The 18,933-nt window shown below is 54.4% G+C and overlaps 4 protein-coding genes and 1 non-coding gene across 5 annotated transcripts; 2 read left to right on the forward strand and 3 right to left on the reverse strand.

Annotated features, from left to right (window-relative positions):
• Positions 1 to 950: 950 nt before the first annotated feature.
• INS49_007765 (uncharacterized protein) lies at positions 951 to 8,229 on the forward strand (the record flags this gene model as incomplete). The annotated part of the gene is made up of 6 exons (XM_043168513.1): positions 951 to 1,480; positions 1,593 to 1,785; positions 1,886 to 2,223; positions 2,282 to 5,465; positions 5,521 to 5,996; positions 6,363 to 8,229. 6 exons carry the CDS (start codon positions 951 to 953, stop codon positions 8,227 to 8,229), a joined length of 6,588 nt encoding a protein of 2,195 aa, XP_043026193.1.
• A 541-nt stretch (positions 8,230 to 8,770) lies between these two features.
• Positions 8,771 to 9,967, reverse strand: INS49_007766 (uncharacterized protein; the record flags this gene model as incomplete). The annotated part of the gene is made up of 3 exons (XM_043168514.1): positions 8,771 to 9,185; positions 9,287 to 9,624; positions 9,761 to 9,967. 3 exons carry the CDS (start codon positions 9,965 to 9,967, stop codon positions 8,771 to 8,773), a joined length of 960 nt encoding a protein of 319 aa, XP_043026194.1.
• Positions 9,968 to 11,389: 1,422 nt separating this feature from the next.
• Positions 11,390 to 13,304, reverse strand: INS49_007767 (uncharacterized protein; the record flags this gene model as incomplete). Its single annotated transcript, XM_043168515.1, has 4 exons — positions 11,390 to 12,203; positions 12,276 to 12,840; positions 12,909 to 13,022; positions 13,091 to 13,304. 4 exons carry the CDS (start codon positions 13,302 to 13,304, stop codon positions 11,390 to 11,392), a joined length of 1,707 nt encoding a protein of 568 aa, XP_043026195.1.
• A 3,260-nt stretch (positions 13,305 to 16,564) lies between these two features.
• Positions 16,565 to 17,633, reverse strand: INS49_007768 (uncharacterized protein; the record flags this gene model as incomplete). The annotated part of the gene is made up of 2 exons (XM_043168516.1): positions 16,565 to 17,476; positions 17,541 to 17,633. 2 exons carry the CDS (start codon positions 17,631 to 17,633, stop codon positions 16,565 to 16,567), a joined length of 1,005 nt encoding a protein of 334 aa, XP_043026196.1.
• Positions 17,634 to 17,921: 288 nt separating this feature from the next.
• Positions 17,922 to 17,994, forward strand: INS49_007769. Its single transcript has one exon. It is a non-coding gene; the product is annotated as a tRNA-Arg (tRNA).
• Positions 17,995 to 18,933: the final 939 nt, after the last annotated feature.

Raw genomic sequence — 18,933 nt, forward strand, 5'->3', positions numbered from 1 at the left:
CCGTTGCGTCTAGAACACGGCACTTCCCCGGCAGTTCCATTTCCTAATGCACGGTGACGCTTGAACCTCGATCTGCGTTGCCGTGCTCAGTGTAGCATTCTTGCCAGTTAGGGGGTTGCATCCAACAAATAGAGTGCGCCGGCCACAGCCCCGGGTTACATCCAACATGTCAAGGGCTGCAACCACAAGTTGCATCATCGCGACAACTCTCGGTTTGCCTCTGGCCAACGCAGCGCAGGTGTGAGAGGTTTGAGCGACTATGTGTCAATGCAGGAACGCAGCTGGAAATTCTCCGCCATTCCTCTTTGGCAGCACATGCACAAAAGCGGCCCCGGTGGGACCCCTAGCTGCTTTTTGCCGCAGACTGGTCCTGACAGGCCTGGCAGACTACATACATGTACTTGTGATGACAAGGACGGAGCATGTCCAGATCTTGTACAACCGCGGCAATCTGCTGCCAACGGTTCCACAACAGTCCTGTCCTTAGCTGCAGGATCTTCCGGACTAAAAAGACTCTTGCCAGATAGCGCGGCCACGGCATCGCCATAGGGCAGAGTCGGGAGCCTCCGTCCTCGATATCAAATCGTTGAGTGCGACCACACTTCAAAATCTGTTCGGAGGCCGACGCTCGAAGCTCCCGTGCGGGATGAGATGTGTGATTTCAGCGAGAGAGTGCTGCTTTTCCTTGTCTGAGAGTCATTCTCAGCGGAAACTCACTATTCGACGCCCTCCAGGGCCCGACCGGTGACATCGCCTCATGTAGGGAGGAGGACAATGTCATTGATAGTGATCGGCAGAAAAGGAGAAAGGTTCAAATAGACCCCATATGTGCATCATGGCGACCAGACTGCCCCACGGGGTCCTCTTCATCCCTATCTCACCTTCCCTTCCTTTCACGGACACCAACCTTCCCCCTGTGGCACGCCCTATCTTCCGCAATGGTGTCGATAATGGGTCGCTCTATTTTCTCATGTTTCACTTTCACCCTGTGGCTCGTCGGGACGGTCGCATTTCCCTACGAAGCCTCGCTGGCCGACTGGAACCTGAACCAGAACTCAGAGGCTGGCCATCCTCTCGACTATTGGGGAGAATGGGAAGGTCACACCTATACACCGTCGCCAGACAACTGGCGCATGCCAACCTATACCCTTGCACTGGACCGATTCTCGAACGGTGATCCTTCCAACGACGACGCTAACGGAACCCGATTCGAACATGACTGGATGGCTAACCAGCTCCGGTTCGGCGGAGACATCCAAGGAGTGATCGATAACTTGGACTACGTTCATGGCATGGGTATCAAGACAATCTATCTCATGGGAAGCCCCTTTATCAACCTGCCTTGGACAGCCGACAGCTACAGCCCTTTGGACCTCACCTTGCTCGATCAACATCATGGCCGCATTCAGGACTGGAGAGATCTCATCGACGCCATCCATGAGCGAGGCATGTATGTTCTCCTGGACAACACCATGGCCACGTAAGTCTGTTCATAAATTCCCGAGTTCCAATCACAAGCTCATGCAATACCTCTCAGGCTCGGCGACCTCGTAGGGTTCAAGGGAAACTTGAACAAGACCGCTGCTTTCCAGTGGCGAGTATGAGTACGAGTGGAAGTACGATAGGCGCTACGTCGACTTCGAGCCAGGAAATGACATTGTCGACTGCACCTACCCTCGCATGTGGGATGATGATGGTTGGCAGATCACCATCAACCAGACCACGTGCCGTGATAGCGAGTTCGACCAGTACGGCGACTCGGCCAACACCGGGCATGTCATTTGTGTACGAGAATCAGCTCGCAAAGTATGGATCAGTCCAAGACAGGCTGCGGGATTGGCGCAGTGATGTTCTCGAGAAGATCAAGCATTTCTCATGCATCCAGATCGCCATGCTCGACATTGACGGGTTCAGAATGGACAAGGCGCTCCAATCGACAGTGGACGCCCTGGCTGAGTTTTCCGACTACCAACGCCAGTGTGCGAAGCGATATGGTAAAGAAAACTTCTACATCATTGGAGAAGTCGTGGGAACCGCTGCTCAATCCTCGGTGTACACTGGCCGTGGCAAGCAGCCCAACCATTACACCACCAACGCCACGGCTGCTGCCTTGTCTACGAACATAACGGATACTGACAACGTTATCCGCGACGTTGGAATGTCTGCTTTGGATGGTACTGCATTCAGCTATATCATCTACGGTGGGATGACAAGATTCCTTGGGTGAGCTCTGGACACCACACTTATGATTACAAGCCCACAGGCTAACCACTGCGTGCAGACTTGATGGTTATACTGGCCTAGATGGGACAGATTTTGTGGAATTCTGGAACCAGATGCTTGTTCAGAATGACTTTGTTAATGCCAACACTGGAAAGTTTGATCCCCGAGCAGTGATCGGCATGACCAGTCAAGACGTATTCCGCTGGCCGGCCATCAAGAACGGCACCCAAAGACAGCTTCTCGGACAGTTCATTACCACTCTAGAGATTCCCGGCACGCCGGCACTCTTTTGGGGCGAGGAACAGAGCCTGTACCTCCTTGACAGCACCTCATCTGACTTTCTCTACGGCAGACAGCCGATGAGTAGCAGTCCGGGGTGGCAGCTTCACGGCTGTTACCACGTTGGAGATGACACGTACTATGGTGATTTTCCTGACGGTCCGGCGAGGACTGGCTGCCATGACGACGCCGTCAGCCTCGACCACAAAGACCCGTCGCATCCCACCAGGAATGTCATCAAGCGGATGTTTGAGATGAGGCAGCAGTATCCTGTACTCAATGATGGGTACATGCTCAAGACCCTTTCGAACCAAACCAATGATGTCTATCTTCCTGGAAGCGCAAACGTTCCCAGCACCTTTGGAGTATGGAGCGTGTGGCGCTACCAACTGGAGGGTGCCCAGGACTTGGAGACACCCGATGCTGATGGCAATCAGGGAGTCTGGCTTGTCTATTCCAACCTTAACAGGAGCGAAGAGTTCACTTTCGATTGTCAGGATGAGGCGGACGCTCTTGTCTCCCCTTTTGCTGTCGGGACTACGGTGAAGAATTTGTTCTATCCTTACGACGAACATGTTCTGCAGAACTCATCAGCCATTGTGGATGGTATGACGGGGCTGCGCGGGTGCCTGTCAAACCTCAGCATGGAACCTTGGGGTTACAAAGCTTACATCCCCAAGGCAAGCTTTATCGACCCGGCGCCGACAATTACGCGTATCGTTCCCTCACACGACGAGAGGCTCACAGCAACTGTCGAGCTCGGTGAGAAACAAACTGTTCCGATTGAGGTCCATTTCTCCCAGGTCATGGATTGCGACTCCGTCATTGGCGCACTTTCCGTGAATTCCACATCGTCAGACGGGACACTAGCCCGGATCAGCAACGACACTATTGCGTGCGTCAGCCTTGACGCGGTTGAAGGCGCGCAATATGTGGGCCAACCTGCCGGTCTATGGAAGATCACCGCTGATCTCGAAGATGTGTCGCACGGGATGCACTCCCTCACAATCGCCAACGCCTCCACTGCGGATGGGACCTACACCAATGCGATCGACCGCTTCATGTTCCGGATCGGCGCCAGCGATAATCCCGTCGTGTTTCCCCAGACAGGAAACTATTCGAGCAACCTCCTGTATCGCGACGAGTCTACCAACAAGCTTTATGTCTCCCAGCGTGCCGCTGGTGCCGACAAGTTCCGCTACTCTACCACTTGGGGGTCAAGCTGGAGTAAGTGGCTCGACTACACCAGTGAGATTATCACCCTCGAAGACCAGGCTTGGTCTGGGACTTCGCGACAGGCTTGGGATGGCGAGCATGTTGTGATCCAATACTGGAGCCGGCTGGCCAGCAGCAGTGACCACGTGCAGCACGGCGACCTGGTGCAGGGCGACCAAGACTCGCACAAGCCACGTCGCTGGCCGCATGCTTTCATTCTGGGATCCTGGAACGAATGGGGATACGATGATGGCCTGGCCAACAACATGCGGCTGACTCACCCTACCATCGATGATGGCAACTCCACTGGCAGCAACTGGGCCTTCGACCTGGAGGCTGAGTGGCCCACCCAGATCCAAGTCAACGTCTGGGGCATGAACCCCAACGGGCTGCCGGACAAGACAGCGCAGTTTGGCGATGTCGACGGTGACAATGTTCTTGACTGGCTGAAGCCTGATACTCTGGCCGACAATGTCATCAACATCACACAAGGCCCTGGAATGCCATATGTTGGCTGGCGACTGCTGGTGAACGATGGCACCTGGAATTACCGGGTGGTGCCTGCGGGCTCCGGGTGGTACCAGCTTGTGCTGTCTATACTGCTTGGAGTGGTTCCACTCCTGTGTGCTTGCCTTGCCCTGTGGACTTTCAAGCGATCCTATTATCAGGTCAAGTTCAATCAAATTGGTGTCAATACCAGCGCTGGTTTCTGGAAGGACACGGCGTCCAAGCTGAAGCGGTCTGACCACCGCGAGATGGCCCAGAAGGAGAAGTCAACAGCTCCAATGCAAGCCGCTCCCGCGTCAACAGCCGCTACGACAACCGCTCTCGCTGAAGCCTCACAGGCACCCCGCCGCACCACACTTATTGCCACTATGGAGTATGAGATCGAGGACTGGAACATCAAGATCAAGATCGGTGGTCTTGGAAAGATGGCTTCCCTGATGGGCAGCTCGGCCCTAGCACATCAGAACCTCATCTGGGTGGTCCCTTGTGTCGGCGGCATCGAGTATCCGGTGGACACTGTTGGCGAGCCAATGGTAGTCACCATCAACAAAACTCGGTACATCGTCAACGTCCAGTACCATCAGGTCCGCAACATCAAATTTGTCCTCCTTGACGCACCGGTATTTAGAGCTCAGACTAAAGCCGACCCCTATCCCGCTCGCATGGACGATATTGAGTCTGCAATCTACTACAGCGCCTGGAACGCGTGCATCGCGGAAACTCTACGGCGCTTCCCCGTCGACCTGTATCATATCAACGACTATCACGGCACCCTTGCACCGCTCTATCTACTCCCAAAGACGGTGCCAGTCTCCCTGTCGCTCCATAATGCAGAGTTTCAGGGAATGTGGTCTCTTCGCACAAAGGGCGAGATGGACGAGATCACGGAGGTCTTCAACCTGCCCAAGGAGACAGTCAAGACATATATCCAGTTCGACAAGGTGTTCAACATGCTTTACGCGGCCGCCAGCTACATCCGCCAATTCCAAGGCGGGTTCGGCGCCGTCGGTGTCTCCAAGAAGTACGGAGCCAGAGCCTATAAGCGCTACCCCATCTTCTGGGGTTTGCACGAGATCGGCTCCCTGCCAAACCCAGACCCTGACGATATGGCTGACTGGAACGCGGGCATGGCCAAGGAAATCGGGACCATGGACGTTGCTGTTGATGAGGACGCGGAAGAGAAGAGGGGTGAGCTGAGGGTTCAGGCCCAGAAATGGGCTGGCTTGGAGGAAAACCCTAATGTGAGTAACAACTTTATCCTTGTGGCTATAACATTGGTGCTGACCCAACGAAAAGGCCCAGCTCTTCGTTTTCGTCGGCCGATGGTCTTTGCAGAAGGGCATTGATCTCATCGCGGATGTCTTCCCTGCCATTCTGGACAAGCACAAAGACGTGCAGCTCATATGTCTCGGCCCTACGATCGACAACCATGGCAAATTCGCTGCACTGAAATTGCAAAAGACGATGGAACGGTACCCTGGCCGGGTCTACTCCAAACCCGAGTTCGTTTCGATCCCTCCGTATGTCTTCAGTGGAGCAGAGTTTGCCCTGATGCCATCTCGAGACGAGCCATTCGGACTCGTCGCCGTTGAGTTTGGCAGAAAGGGCGCGCTTTGTGTGGGATCCCGCGTTGGAGGCCTGGGCCAGATGCCTGGTTGGTGGTTTACAATCGAGTCGACTGAGACCAAGCACTTGCTGCGCCAGTTCAAGTCTACTATCAAATCTGCCCTCGCTTCTTCCGAGGAGACGAGGCGCCTGATGAGGGCCAGATCGTTGGTTCAACGCTTCCCGGTGATGCAGTGGGTCCAAGATCTCGACACCCTGCAAACCAGGTCTATCGAAGCCCATGACAGTGTAAGACGAGGCTCGACCTTCAACCTTCTCCTCCCCGGAACACGTTCGTCTTCGGTAACGTCACTTGCGTTGCATCCCCCTCAACCTGCTCCAACACTGCCGAATTCGCCGACGATCAGCACGCCTCAGACAGCAGCTTCGACGGCTTTTCCGAGCAGAGTTGGAAGCCGAGCGCCGAGCCCGACTCGTGGCTTCAGCTCGGCGAGGCGAACACGCACTCACACCCCATCGGTGCTCTCCATTTCGACAGCATCTGAGCCTAATTCAGGGGCGAACACGCCCAGAACCCCGACTGCCACTTTCGCACCGAGGAACAAGTCATTTTCTGCTTTAGGCAAACTCTTGTCCAAGAGGCTGGACGATCTTGCAGAGCTTGACAGGACGCAGTCACAGATGGAGGCCAACGAGTTCCCCAATGAAGGACAGAGTTCAAACAGATCATCCTCTGGCAATGAGGCGGATGAGTCTCTCACCCATAGCGTGCCAACAGCCAATCAGTCCGTCCTTACCCTTGACACTGTCGTCGGCGGGCGCAGTGATTTCAAATTACAGAACGTGGAGCCCTTCTTCAATGACCCAAAGGGCGAGTATTACAGCTCGTTCTCGAAGCTCATCGATTCCCACAAGGGCAACCTGTCCGCGGACAAGCTGTGCGTTGAGGACTACATCCGCTCTTCGGAGAAGAACTGGTTCGCTCGCTTCCACGATGCCAAGCTGGGCAAGACTCCAAAGCCCGTCGTCGATGTGTCATCCAGGTCAACATCGGCCGCCAGCAGCCGCGATGACGGAAGTGTCCAAGTCAACGAGTTCAACCTGAGCCCAGACTACAAGCCCCCAACAGGCCTGAGGAAGCTCATGCTAGCCAAGATCGGAGACTGGCCGGTCTATGCATTCCTGCTCGCCCTCGGACAGATCATCGCTGCCAACTCGTACCAAATCACTCTGCTCACTGGACAGAATGGCCAGAGTGCCGAGCAGGTGTACATCACCTCGGCCATCTACCTCTGCGGATCAATATTCTGGTGGATGCTCTTCCGCAACGTGAAGCTCTACATCTCCTTGTCCCTGGCTTTTGTTTTCTACGGCGCTGCCTTCCTCATCCTGGGCCTGATCCCCTTCGCGACCTCGCCACTCGACATCGTGGCCCTGCAGTACACCGCAACAGGCCTCTATGCCGTCGGCTCGGCCAGCGGGTTCCTCTTCTTCACGCAGAACTTCCTGACTGAGGGCGGAAACCCAGTGCGGGCGTGGATGTTCCGCGCATGCACCATCCAAGGCACGCAGCAGATCTACATCGCGGCGTTGTGGTACTGGGGTTCGTACTCGGCCAAGCTCCGCAACAGCGGCTATACGCTCATCTCGTCGTCCTCGCGCACCGTGACGTGCGTGACGCTGCCCATCGCGGTCCTTCTATGGGCCGTCGCCCTGGTGCTCTTCGCAGGCCTCCCCGAGGCGTACCGCAGCAGGCCGGGCTACGTCTCGGCCTTCTACCGCTCCGTCCTGCGCCGCAGGATCGTGGTCTGGTTCCTCGTCGTCGCCGCCATCCAGAACTACTTCCTCTCGGCCCCCTACGGCCGCAGCTGGAGCTACCTGTGGTCCAGCGCCGTCGCGCCCGCGTGGAGCATCGCCGTCCTGGCCGTCTTCTTCTTCGTCGTCGTCTGGGCTGCCATCCTCGCCGCCATGGCCTACCTCTCCAACGAGCACTCGTGGGCCCTGCCGCTCTTCGCCATCGGCCTCGGCGCCCCGCGTTGGGCGCAGCTACTGTGGGGCACCAGCGGCGTCGGCCTCTACCTCCCGTGGGTGGGCAGCGACCTCGCCGGCGCGCTGCTCGGCCGCAGCCTCTGGCTCTGGCTGGGTGTGCTGGATGCCCTGCAGGGCGTGGGCTTCGGCATGATCCTGCTGCAGACGCTGGGCCGGTTCCACGTCAGCTGGACCGTGTTTGGCGCGCAGGTGATCGGGTCCATCGGCACCATTGCTGCGCGTGCGAGCGCGCCGGATAAGATTGGCCCGGGCCCTGTATTCCCCAATTTGGCGTTGAACCTGTGGGAGGGGCTGAATAACGTTTGGCTCTGGGTCCCGCTTTTGCTGCAGCTGCTTGTTTGTGTGGGCTTTTTCGTGTTCTTCAGAAAAGAGCAACTATTCAAGCCGTAAGGGTATTGCCTTTATGAGTTACGAGGATAGGTTTTCGGTCTCTCACTCTCTTGGGATTTTACTTCGATACCAATTTGCGGGAAGGAATTATAGACATAGACTTATGTGGTCCGGTATCTAGACTCGGTAATGTCGATATGTAATGAGAACGGATATTCGCACCCGTGCAAACGGAGGGTACACCCGTATATCACCCAGACAGTAACACACCCAACACCTACACACCCAACACCCATACACCCATACACCTACACACCCATATACCTAACACTCATATACCTAACACTCATACACCTATATACCATGCACCTATAGATCCATATACCTAATACCTATATACTTAATACTTATATAAATTAGATATATAGGTGTTAGTTGTATGAATTAAGTATGTGAATTGGGTGTGTGAATTAGGCGTGCGTGTTGGAGCTGGCGATGTACGGGTGTACCCTCTGTTTTTGCGGGTGCGACTATCCGTTCTCTACGCAATGACCATGATCAATCAAGAATACATAGTACTTCTGATCTCAATCTCCTGAACCTACGCATTGATCATTGCAAAGTAATCCACATTCGGCCTCGCTTCCACAAGGCTCGACGGCGCATCGATAACACTTTCTCTCCAAGCAGTATCCAAAGTCTCGGCTGCCTCGCTGGTGACCTCGAGCTGCACGCCGTAGCCCGGCCTCAAGATCTCGGTCATCTCCCGGGCCCACTGCCACGGCGCAGCCGTCCCGCCGGGCACACTGTTGAAGTACTCCCAGCCCATGATGCCGCCGATCGTTCCGTACTCGGCTGTTAGCGCGATGACCGTCTGGTTGAGGCTTTCGACGCTGGTGAAGCCGCCCCCGTTCGAGGGGCTGGTGAGCTGGCCGGCCACGATGTCCTTTGGCTCCCACCCGTTCTTGACCACTCTCTGGTATGATAATGGACTGGACATGGTGCCGAAACCGCTGCTGTTGGAGGTAAATTATGTGTCAGCATGATGATCTTTTGACTTAGTGGAATTGATGATACAAAACTGAGTTCAACCAAACTTTCACGAAACGTGTCTTACTAGAATTGAGCATTGTAAAAATCAATCATGTCTTGCCCAGAAGCAGTCCTCGCCGCAGCCTCCAGCGCCTCGTAGTCAAACCCAGACAAGTTGCCCTGGTTCGACAGCGCCGAGGCGACCGGCGCGAGCGTGATGATGAAGTCATCGCCAAAGTCGGCGTGCAGCCGCGCCACGAGCCTCGTGATCCCGGCCTGCGACATGTACTGCTCGACGTCCAGGTCCATGCCCTGCAGGCCGTACTGCACGATCACGTCGCGCAGCTGGCCGTAGTAGTGCTCGAAGGTGGCCTCGTCGGCGCTGTCGAGGGTGGTCGAGTCGAAGGAGCCCGGGGCGGCCGCCTATCATGCCCATCACTTTTACGCCGGCCTCTTTCATCACGATTGTCTCGTTCCATAGTGTGGAGAAGAGGGGGTAGTATGGTGGGTAGTCGTTGAGGTGGATTTCGCTGCCGAGGTTGATGTGGAAGGAACAGACGATGAGGTGGGTCAGGGCGATATCAAGTTCCGTGATCAGTGGAAGCATGGAGATCGGGTTCCCGGAGCTGTCGTGGGTCGTCTGGAAGTATATGACAAGGCGTGGCAGTTCAGGATAGACCGCGACGGTGGAGGCATCTTGAACGGGCAGGGGAGAGCCGAAGCTCACTAAGAGAGTGAGGACACTGGAGAACAGAGTAAATCTCATATTGAATCTGGCTACACAGCTCTGCCAACAATTCGAGTAATTCTCAAGCGGACTATCATGGATCTTTGTACCCAGACGCTCCACCCGACTTACAATATAGCATCCCACTACTTATTCCAAGATCAATGTTGCATCCAGCCCGCTATCATGGATCGCAACGTCGGCTGCCCTGTCATGCCGTCGCATTTTCGGCATCGCCAAGTTACATTCCAGGATGCAATACCAAGATGGCACCTCGACCTTTCGGCCACGTGAGCGTGGTGCACATGTGGGCACGACCGCAGGGTCCTGCGCGGTTATCAATGGGTGTCCTTCATTGGACGGGAATCTGAACTGTCATGCTCCCTCTGTCTCTCTCTGGTCTCTGCAGGTAGATAATAGTAAGCGCAGCATACACCACATATGCATGCAGGGTCTGGTGGCTGCCGCATTGCCGGGCCCCGATTCGGCATCTTTCTGGCGGGATGGCGGTGCCAGCACACCGGCGACTCAGGTCAGATTGCAACCTCACTGCTGTCCTTGTGAGACCGTTCGAGGAGCTGTAGCTTCCTCTTCCGGAAAGCTGTGGCACGGAATCCGGAAAAGAGAGGGCCTGTTGAGTCGTATTGAGGCGCGCGTGTGTGTGGTATGGTTGAATGGCGGTGTCAAATTTTCCAGGTGTGGAACCAATATTTGACAGTCTTCGCATCATTTGGGCACGGCAAGATTGGCAACGGTTGGGGTGCTTCCACGTTCAGATAGGAAGGGTCCTATAGAAGCCTCTTATGCGACACGGGCACTTATACCGAGCCTCCTAAGTCTCAGGGATCCTTCAATACCCGCGGGAACTTGTACTGGTGGGGCAATCACAGTAGGGTAAGCCGCAACTGCAGAGTCGCTGTCCCTGGCCACGAGGACACGTTGGTGGGTTGCCAAGGCCAGAAATGTCAACCTGACAGTGACGCCGTCCTCGGAATGGCTAGCTCGGTCCGAGAAGGGCGAGGGCATGACCAAGGGGTTGACAAAAGCCGTGACTCGCGGCGGACACATACCAAGTGTCTGAATGACACGGCGGCGGATTGAGCAAAAGACAATGAGATGTTTGGAAGTTCGCCAGAGTTGTCCGGAAAATTGTCTTAGCTTGGAGACGGCAGGCCTAGAATGCTTATTGGCTGCCATAAGCACGTCGATATGCACCACGGAAAGATGACCATGATTTGAAATATTTTGGGAGACCACGTTCTCCAATCAATATAGATACACCTGTGGAGCAGGAACTGGAAGACTGCAAACAGAAGTACAGAGTTGTGTATTCTGATAAAGTTGATTACAACCATGAGAGGCTGTGTGTAATTACACCAGTCGGCCCACGCGCCATTGATATGTCCGCGTCCCCATGGGTACTTGTACACGCGGTAGTAGATGGTCGCTATTCATACCTCTCTAGACGAACCACTTGTATACCAGACGCCTCCAGTACGGGAAAGCCGCGATCCTGGCCTTGTAGGCGTTGATCTCATCCCAGTCGTGCTCACGACGGCCCGTGTCAACGTCCATCTGGGCGGTGCGAAGCCAGCCCTCCTTCTTCCAGAAGTATCCGCAAATCCAGAACACAAGCACCACTGGAAGCGCCAGCATAGCCATGAAGAAGTCCTCGGCCGTACCAACTCCTTCGACGCCGACAGGGCAGATGGCGCTGTAGAAAGAAGCAATCAGGACAAGGGCGCAGAGGATGAGACCCAACCATGAGCCATAAACACCGCCAATGGCCCGGAAGGGGATCTCATCCAAGGAGTGACCGTGGTGTTTCCACGCCTTGCGGAACCGGATGTGGGCCAGGCAGATGGAGCCCCAGGTAAAGAGTGCAGCCAGACCGGACAAGGCAACGAGCCAGTTGAAGACCACCTCACCTTGAGCGTCCAGGTTGATGAAGCCGAGGAGACCGCATACGAGGATGAGACCAACGGAGAAGGTGGGGCGGCCGGCACGGTCCATGTAGGTGAAGATCTTGGGAGCGTAGCCGAACTGGGCGAGGGCGGTCAGGGTACGCGAGCCTCCGTAGACACCAGACACGCCGATGGACATGACGGAAATGACCACGATCACGTTGATGAAGTGGTCAAAGCCGTTCAGGCCAGCATACTTGCCGACGAGCACAAAAGGTGAGGCGGACGTGTCACCGCTGCCGGAGCCGAGGAGACGTTCGTCATCTGAGCGGATGAGAAGGCCGACGAACATGAGACCAAGGATGTAGAAACTATTGTATAGGTCATATTAGCACACAGAAATGGTGACAAAAGACCAGACCTAGTGGTAAACATCAACTTACAGCGTGATACGCCAGAAGACCTGCTTGATAGCACCTGGTAAAGCCTTGACGGGGTTCTTGGCCTCAGCAGCCGCCAGACCAACGAGTTCCGTTCCGGAGAAGGAGAACGCGGCGGTGACGAATACAGCGCAGAAGCCACGGAAACCGTTCCGGAACGCGCCTGGGTCCTGCCACGTCTTCGAGCCCTGATACGTGTCATAGGCTCCTCCCTTGGGACCACCACCAAGGACACAGACGAACGCGATGACCATGAAGATGACGATAGCGCAGAGCTTCAGGAGTGCAGCCCAGAACTCCTCCTCGGCGAAACCGATAGCGCCAAACATCATGACGAGGGTGATAAGGATGAGGAAGACGGCGATCCAGACTCCGACATTTACATCTGGGGTCCAGTATGCCATGACGAGACCACAGACCGTTAACTCGAGAGGTAGCACGATAGCCCATTGGAAGACGTAGTTCCAGCCCATGGCGAAGCCCCAGGACGGGTCGATGAAGCGAGTTGACAGAGTGTAGAAGCCACCGGAGACAGGGTACATGACAGCCATTTCACCAAGAGCGTACACTAGGGGAGAGATTTAATTAGTCTGAAAGAAGAATAGCGAAGAGCAACAGCGCCCATCGAAGACTTACCGACGTTGAACATCATGACACCGATAATAGCGAAATCGAGAAGCAGAGAAGCAGGGCCACCCTTTGACAGGGCGCCACCCGAGCCTACGAAGAAACCAGCACCAATTGAGCCACCTGGAGACTCTCACGTCAGCGCTCTGGGAGACCAATGCTTGGGAAGGGAACGGGGAGCACGCTCATACCGATGGAGATCATGTGCAGATGCCGCGTCTTCATGGGCCGCTCAAGAGTGATGTTGGCACCCGAGTCCTTCTTCTGGAAGGACCGCAGGTTGAAGCCATTGCGGGTCGCCCAGCTCTCCTTCTCCTCGATCCGGCCGACCTCGCCATCGGAAGACGAGTCCTTCCGGTGGAGGACGGTGGGCGGGGCAGCCTCGCCCTTTTCTACCTCCGACATGACGGGCGGTCGTGTCTTGGATCTTCTTGAGCTTGAGATAATAGGACCTATACGACCCAGGGGGGCACGACGATAGACGTGGGCTCACGTTGGGGAGGAGTGTGGCCGGTCGGGGGCTGAAGACAAAGATCTGAGACAAGAGACAAGCAAAGGGGGACGAGGACATGGAATGCGTCTCGCCGGCGGGGATTGACGTGCATTTATGCATGTGCACCACCATGGCGACCTCGAGGCGAGAGGCTTCTAGCCTGCTTCTGCCGAGCTTCCATGGCTTCTTGAGGCCCGGGGTGGCACGCCCAGACATGTCCGCGCCAGAGTGATAGAATTAGTCGGGTGCGCCTCGTATACGCTTTGGACAGGACCTTCCTCATTCTCACCCCGCTTGCCTCCTTCTCACGCTTGGCGAGAGACGGCCGGGCAGGCTCCCAGCAGGAGAGGGACCAACGCCCCCAGGTACCCATTTTCCATGTGGCTTTGCTGATGATCTGCCCATTTCGCGACCAACTTGGCCGTGTTGGAGAGATATCGCGTCCAGACTGACGACGCAAGGCGCCTGGAGGAATATCAGTCGGCTCCACTGATACTGACGTCCGCGTGGGGAGACCCACTGCGCCCGCGGGCCTGGGGAAGACAGGAGCTGGTCAAAGTGGTGGTTTGCCCCCCCTCCCCCCTCGACGACTGAGACCCAGCCAGAGGGGAGCGCAAAAGTGGAGGCAGCCTAGACCGAGGAAGACCCGCCGTGTCACCAGAGCAGAGGCGCTGGTTGGTCCCCAGAGGGCGATAGGCGGCAGGGACAAGAGATAACGGTTGCAGTGCCATGCAAAAACTTGAATTACCCAGCCTTGACTGGGCCTGGGCAAAGGCTCGGCACCGTCCTTCGAATGAACGGTTCGCCTTGTCGTCGGCCGGAAGAGGAAGCTCAGTCTAGCCCCTTACTTGGCGTTTGTCCGGCCGGGACGCCCGCTGACAGCCGAGCAGGCAGGACCAGCAGGGCAGCGAATGACCCCGCCGGCCTGAACTATTGGATTGTTGCCTCTTCGTCTTGCACGGCGCCTGCTCGACGCCCCTTGAGCCATTTGGACCCGTGAGATTGAAACAATTGGATCCAGAACGCCGGGCCTCGAGGGCGTTGGCGAATGGAGCGATGCTGGCAGGATGCGCCAAGCCCCGACCCCATCGCTGCCGAGCCTTGGCTACATTCCCCCAGGCAAGGGGCTGGAGATAGTGACTTGTCTAACTCAGTAATTAGATTGACTATCTGGACACTTTATACCAGGCTGACTACTCGAATCGCCCGCGGTTTGTCCATTTATCTAGTGTTTATCCAGAGGGCAAATTGACCTGTAAGCACATTTTGGCCACCGCCGAGCATGTCACACGATTGATCATATGCTCGAGTGGCGACCCTGTCAGGGTGTTGCGATACCGTGCAGCTCCTCGCCTGACGGGACATCGTCCGTCTCCTCGGGTGCCAACCAATAGACTACGTATATTTGGGCTTTGAATGCAGTCTCCCGCCGAGATGTACGATATCGTGGCTGCAGCCAACAAGACCGACCCGTGGCGATCGATCTGCCACTACCCAAGATTCAAGACGACGCAGCTGACTGGACCCGTGGCCATGCGTCCTTACAGCCTTGTTAGCATTGTGCAGCGGAAATTGTGCCAGCCGGACGTTGCATTTGCAACGACGGGCCGGCGGCTGGAAATCCATGTTGACAATGTCCGAGGCGACTGGAAGCATTTGTTGTATTGGCAGCATAAACTTTTTTTGAAGCCGAGCGAACCTCAAAGCCACCCAATGTAGTAGCAAGATCGATGAGCCGCCAACACCTGCCTAAATAATTCAGACCGAGCTTGAGATGTGAGCTTGTTTTACCTAGGATAACCGAAAAGAAAAGCTTATTCTGTGCACTAATGATTTTACATAATGCGTAGATCGTAGCCTCGGGTTTGGGTGCGGAGACCTAGATCCACCAACATGAGCAGAAACCGTAGAATTATCCATGCAGGTAGGTGGATCAACAATCATTAAGGGTCCATAAACCAGACTGTGATCGAAGATGACACACAGAAGTGAGCACATGAACCAAACAATCTTATCGCTCGCATGAGGCCTCGGCCGATCAACGTAGTCAGACGTGTGCCTCCTCACTTACAGCTCCTCCTAGTAGTCTTCTTCTCCTCCCAAGATTCTTTAATCACCGTAATACGGTATGAAGCAGTTGGTATTTATTTTGGAAGATCGTTAACCATGGCAAAAGACGCTGACGATGAAGATTCCAAATGCAAGATGAAGCGAAATCCAGCGCACGCAGCCAACTTGCATGCTCCCGAAATTTCCAAAGTGGATTCAAGCTTCGAAGAAAGGCCCACCAACTTCGAATCCTCAGTCCAAACAGAGTCTGCGTTGGGGCCCTCCAATGTACTGCATTAGGAATAGGAAGTGAGAAGTGACTGGTCATCACTACGCCGCGCGTATTGCGTCTATTCAGATCGTTGCTACTGTTCCTTGACTTCAGGACTAGAGCAGGCCGCCCGACCTGCTCGGTTTCAAGGTTCATTTGGTGTTAGCAAACCCGAGCCCTTATATCTTAGACTTCTTCACTCACTGCCAACAGTGGCACACATGCGCTTCATAACCATCATAATGAGATAAGATGGAGCACAAGGGAATGAGACTCGGTGTAAAAGATCCCCCGGTAGCAAAAGCGGCCACTTCTGAATATTGGCCTTGGACCTTGGACCATGCTCGTGCAGATACTTGTCTAGGGCCTTACACCTAAGGGCGGCATGCATATGGGGTGAGATGCTTAAAGTTACGGCTCTTCGCCGAGGGCCTCCTAAGCCCCTGTGGACACCGACCCGCTGCTGGCGGCCATTGAAGCCATGTGCGGACACTCGAGAGTATCTGGCAGCGTGGCTGGCTCCGTCGAGGCTTCTCTTGAGTTTGAGCAGAATCGAATCAATGGTCCGTTTTTGCCCTTGGATATTCGGATACGGGTGGTCTGGTTTGACATTTCAATGTAAGAGAGCCTCAGTCAACATTTAAATACATGTTTAAATAATACATGGACCAGGTAATGTCATTTGACGGCTCCCATCTGACGTTATAGAGTAGCAAGAGATAGAGGCCGCAAATGATAATCAGCAGTGCAATTCATGTTTTGTCTCTGTATATTCTATAGTTATTTTTGAATGAGCTTTGATGTTCAACTGTGCTGAATTTGACTTCAGATATCGATCATCTTTGAACACGGTCATTTACAGATCTTCCAACTATCAAGACCGTTCCTCAGATGCCAATCTGTCATTTTCTCCACAAGAATCGGATCGATATCGCGATTCGTCTTGATAAAGACGGTCTCATACGGATGAATATTGGTCCCATAGTACTTCTTGTCGTACAATATGTCCTCGAATTGACCGTTTTTACAGTATTCCTCGATACCAGCACCTGCTGACAACTCGTAAGCTGTCATCAGAACGTCGACCGCATAGCCTTGTGACGTGATTAGCCTCGTAGATCCGAGCTCGGAATGGACAGCCGCGTCCATTGATTCGTGGCAGAAGCTGAGCCCCACAGGGTCATCTACCGTGCCCCAGGGATCAGCCTGGGGAACGGAGTAGGCCAGGGCCGGGTCGAGAAGAATCCCCATGCCGACGTCGTCAGTGGCCCAGAGCATGGATTGGACGTGCGGTGACGGCTGGCAGTTGGCAGTCGTGCCGACCAGCTTTACCGAGTCTGTGATACGACTCAGGAAGATGTCCGTCCAGCATGCTGTGCTGGCGTAGCGCGGCAGGAAGGGGCCCTTGATGCTGGCGTTCATGGTGATGAACCGCTTGTACCGTTTCCAGAGGTCATCTTTCCGCAGCACATTGCCCATGCTGCCTAGGTCGAAACAAGTGTTCTCGCGCTGGATGATTTTGATGTTGGGGAGCTCGGGAACGAGCGACACTGCATCAGTCTCGCCATTAAATATGAAGATGAAATCTGCCCCGCCGTGGATGCCTTTCTCTAAGAAGAACCTGAGGTTCTCGCGGGCCGTCTCAGACTCCGCGTAGGCGTAGAGTATGAGCGACGTCAGATTTCTGTTGACCGCGGTAGCCGGGTCTGCTATGGTGACGTTCTCGGGCTGGCTAGCTGGTGAGGCGTAGTCTAGGCTTGAGACCTTATTGCAGGGGAGGTGTGAGCTTGCTGTGACATCAAGAGGCACAATGCGGCTGATCACTCACCATGCCGAGACTCTCCCTGAACACGAATAGCCAGATAACTGTGGAGAGGAGTATCCCTAGGAAAATCACTCTGCAGTAGACTGACACCATCATGTTGCCTCAGGTGAAGCTGCGGCTGATTCCCTGTGAGGATTCTGTGAGAGTTTATCAAAAGAAACGTTGAAACGTGGGGGCAATGATGCTTTGGGAAAACAGACAAAGACCTGAGCGAACGGCAAAATCTAACCACTTTCCAAACGAGAACAGATATTCGCACCTGCAAAAATGGAGGGAACGCCCGTACAGGGTTGAAATTAGTTTAGTTGATAGGTTTAACTCAAAGCTAAAAACTTAAAAAAAAAACTTAGTTTAATTAATAGGTTTAACTTAAAACTAAAGACTGGCCGCGTGGCGCACTGGTCATGCATCTAGCTTCTCTCCACGGAGGGCGTAGGTTTAAACCCTGCCGCGGCCGCCAAGACCTTTTTTTAGGAATTTTCCTCCTAACTAGCCAGACTTGGAAACGTTTGGGAAAAATTGCCATAGGACGTTCAGCATGTCTTCCATCCTCCCCATAGCCGTGGGCTTTGCTGCCGCGACCTATGTACTACTGGTCGCTCTTCTTCATTTACGCAGGATGCGAAAGTGCCGACTTCTATCAACAATGCCATCCCCTTCATCTCACCTATAGTCAACATGATATCCAAGGGCGGGGACTTTCACTGAGTCATGAGGTAAATATCTCGACATCTGGTTTGCATGCTGAGAAACAGGGAGCAAAGTGATGGTAATGCCGACTATAGGGATAAATATAATCTGCCAATATATACGTTGCGATTGCCTGGTTTGCGGATGTATGTGGTGAACTCACCATCTCTTCTCAACCCCATCCAAGCTCAATTCCGAACACTCTCCTTCACAGCTATAGAGGCCAATATAGCCGCCAATCTCCTTGGTTTCCAGAAAGCGACCATCGACATAATAGGTCGCGATGTCACCAAAGATGAGGGCTATTTGATGAGCTTCCCCAAATACCTCCACTCAGCCTTGAGTCCCGGACCTGGCCTGGATGCCATGAACAGGAGGGCAATTCAAGTCATTGCCAAGTCCTTAGACGAATGGTCCCAGAAGGGAGCTACGAAGATACAGTTGTGGCAATGGGCTCGCCATGAGCTTCTGTTGGCATCTACTGAGGGTATGTATGGGCCTAAAAACCCATTCCGTGATCCTGCTATGGAGAAAGCCTAGTAGTAAGTCATCCCTGAGTCAAAATTTGATCCTCTATTGACTAGGACAGTACATTTGAACCGAAAATGATGTTGTCCATCCTGAAGCTTTTCCCTCGTGTCTTGGCCAAGGATGGTTTCAAAGCACGCGAATACATGGTCAAGGTCTGGGAGGAATATTTCGAAGC

This window comes from Diaporthe citri (genome assembly GCF_014595645.1).
Source record: "Diaporthe citri strain NFHF-8-4 chromosome Unknown scaffold_3, whole genome shotgun sequence".
NCBI classification, from domain to species: Eukaryota; Fungi; Ascomycota; class Sordariomycetes; order Diaporthales; family Diaporthaceae; genus Diaporthe; species Diaporthe citri.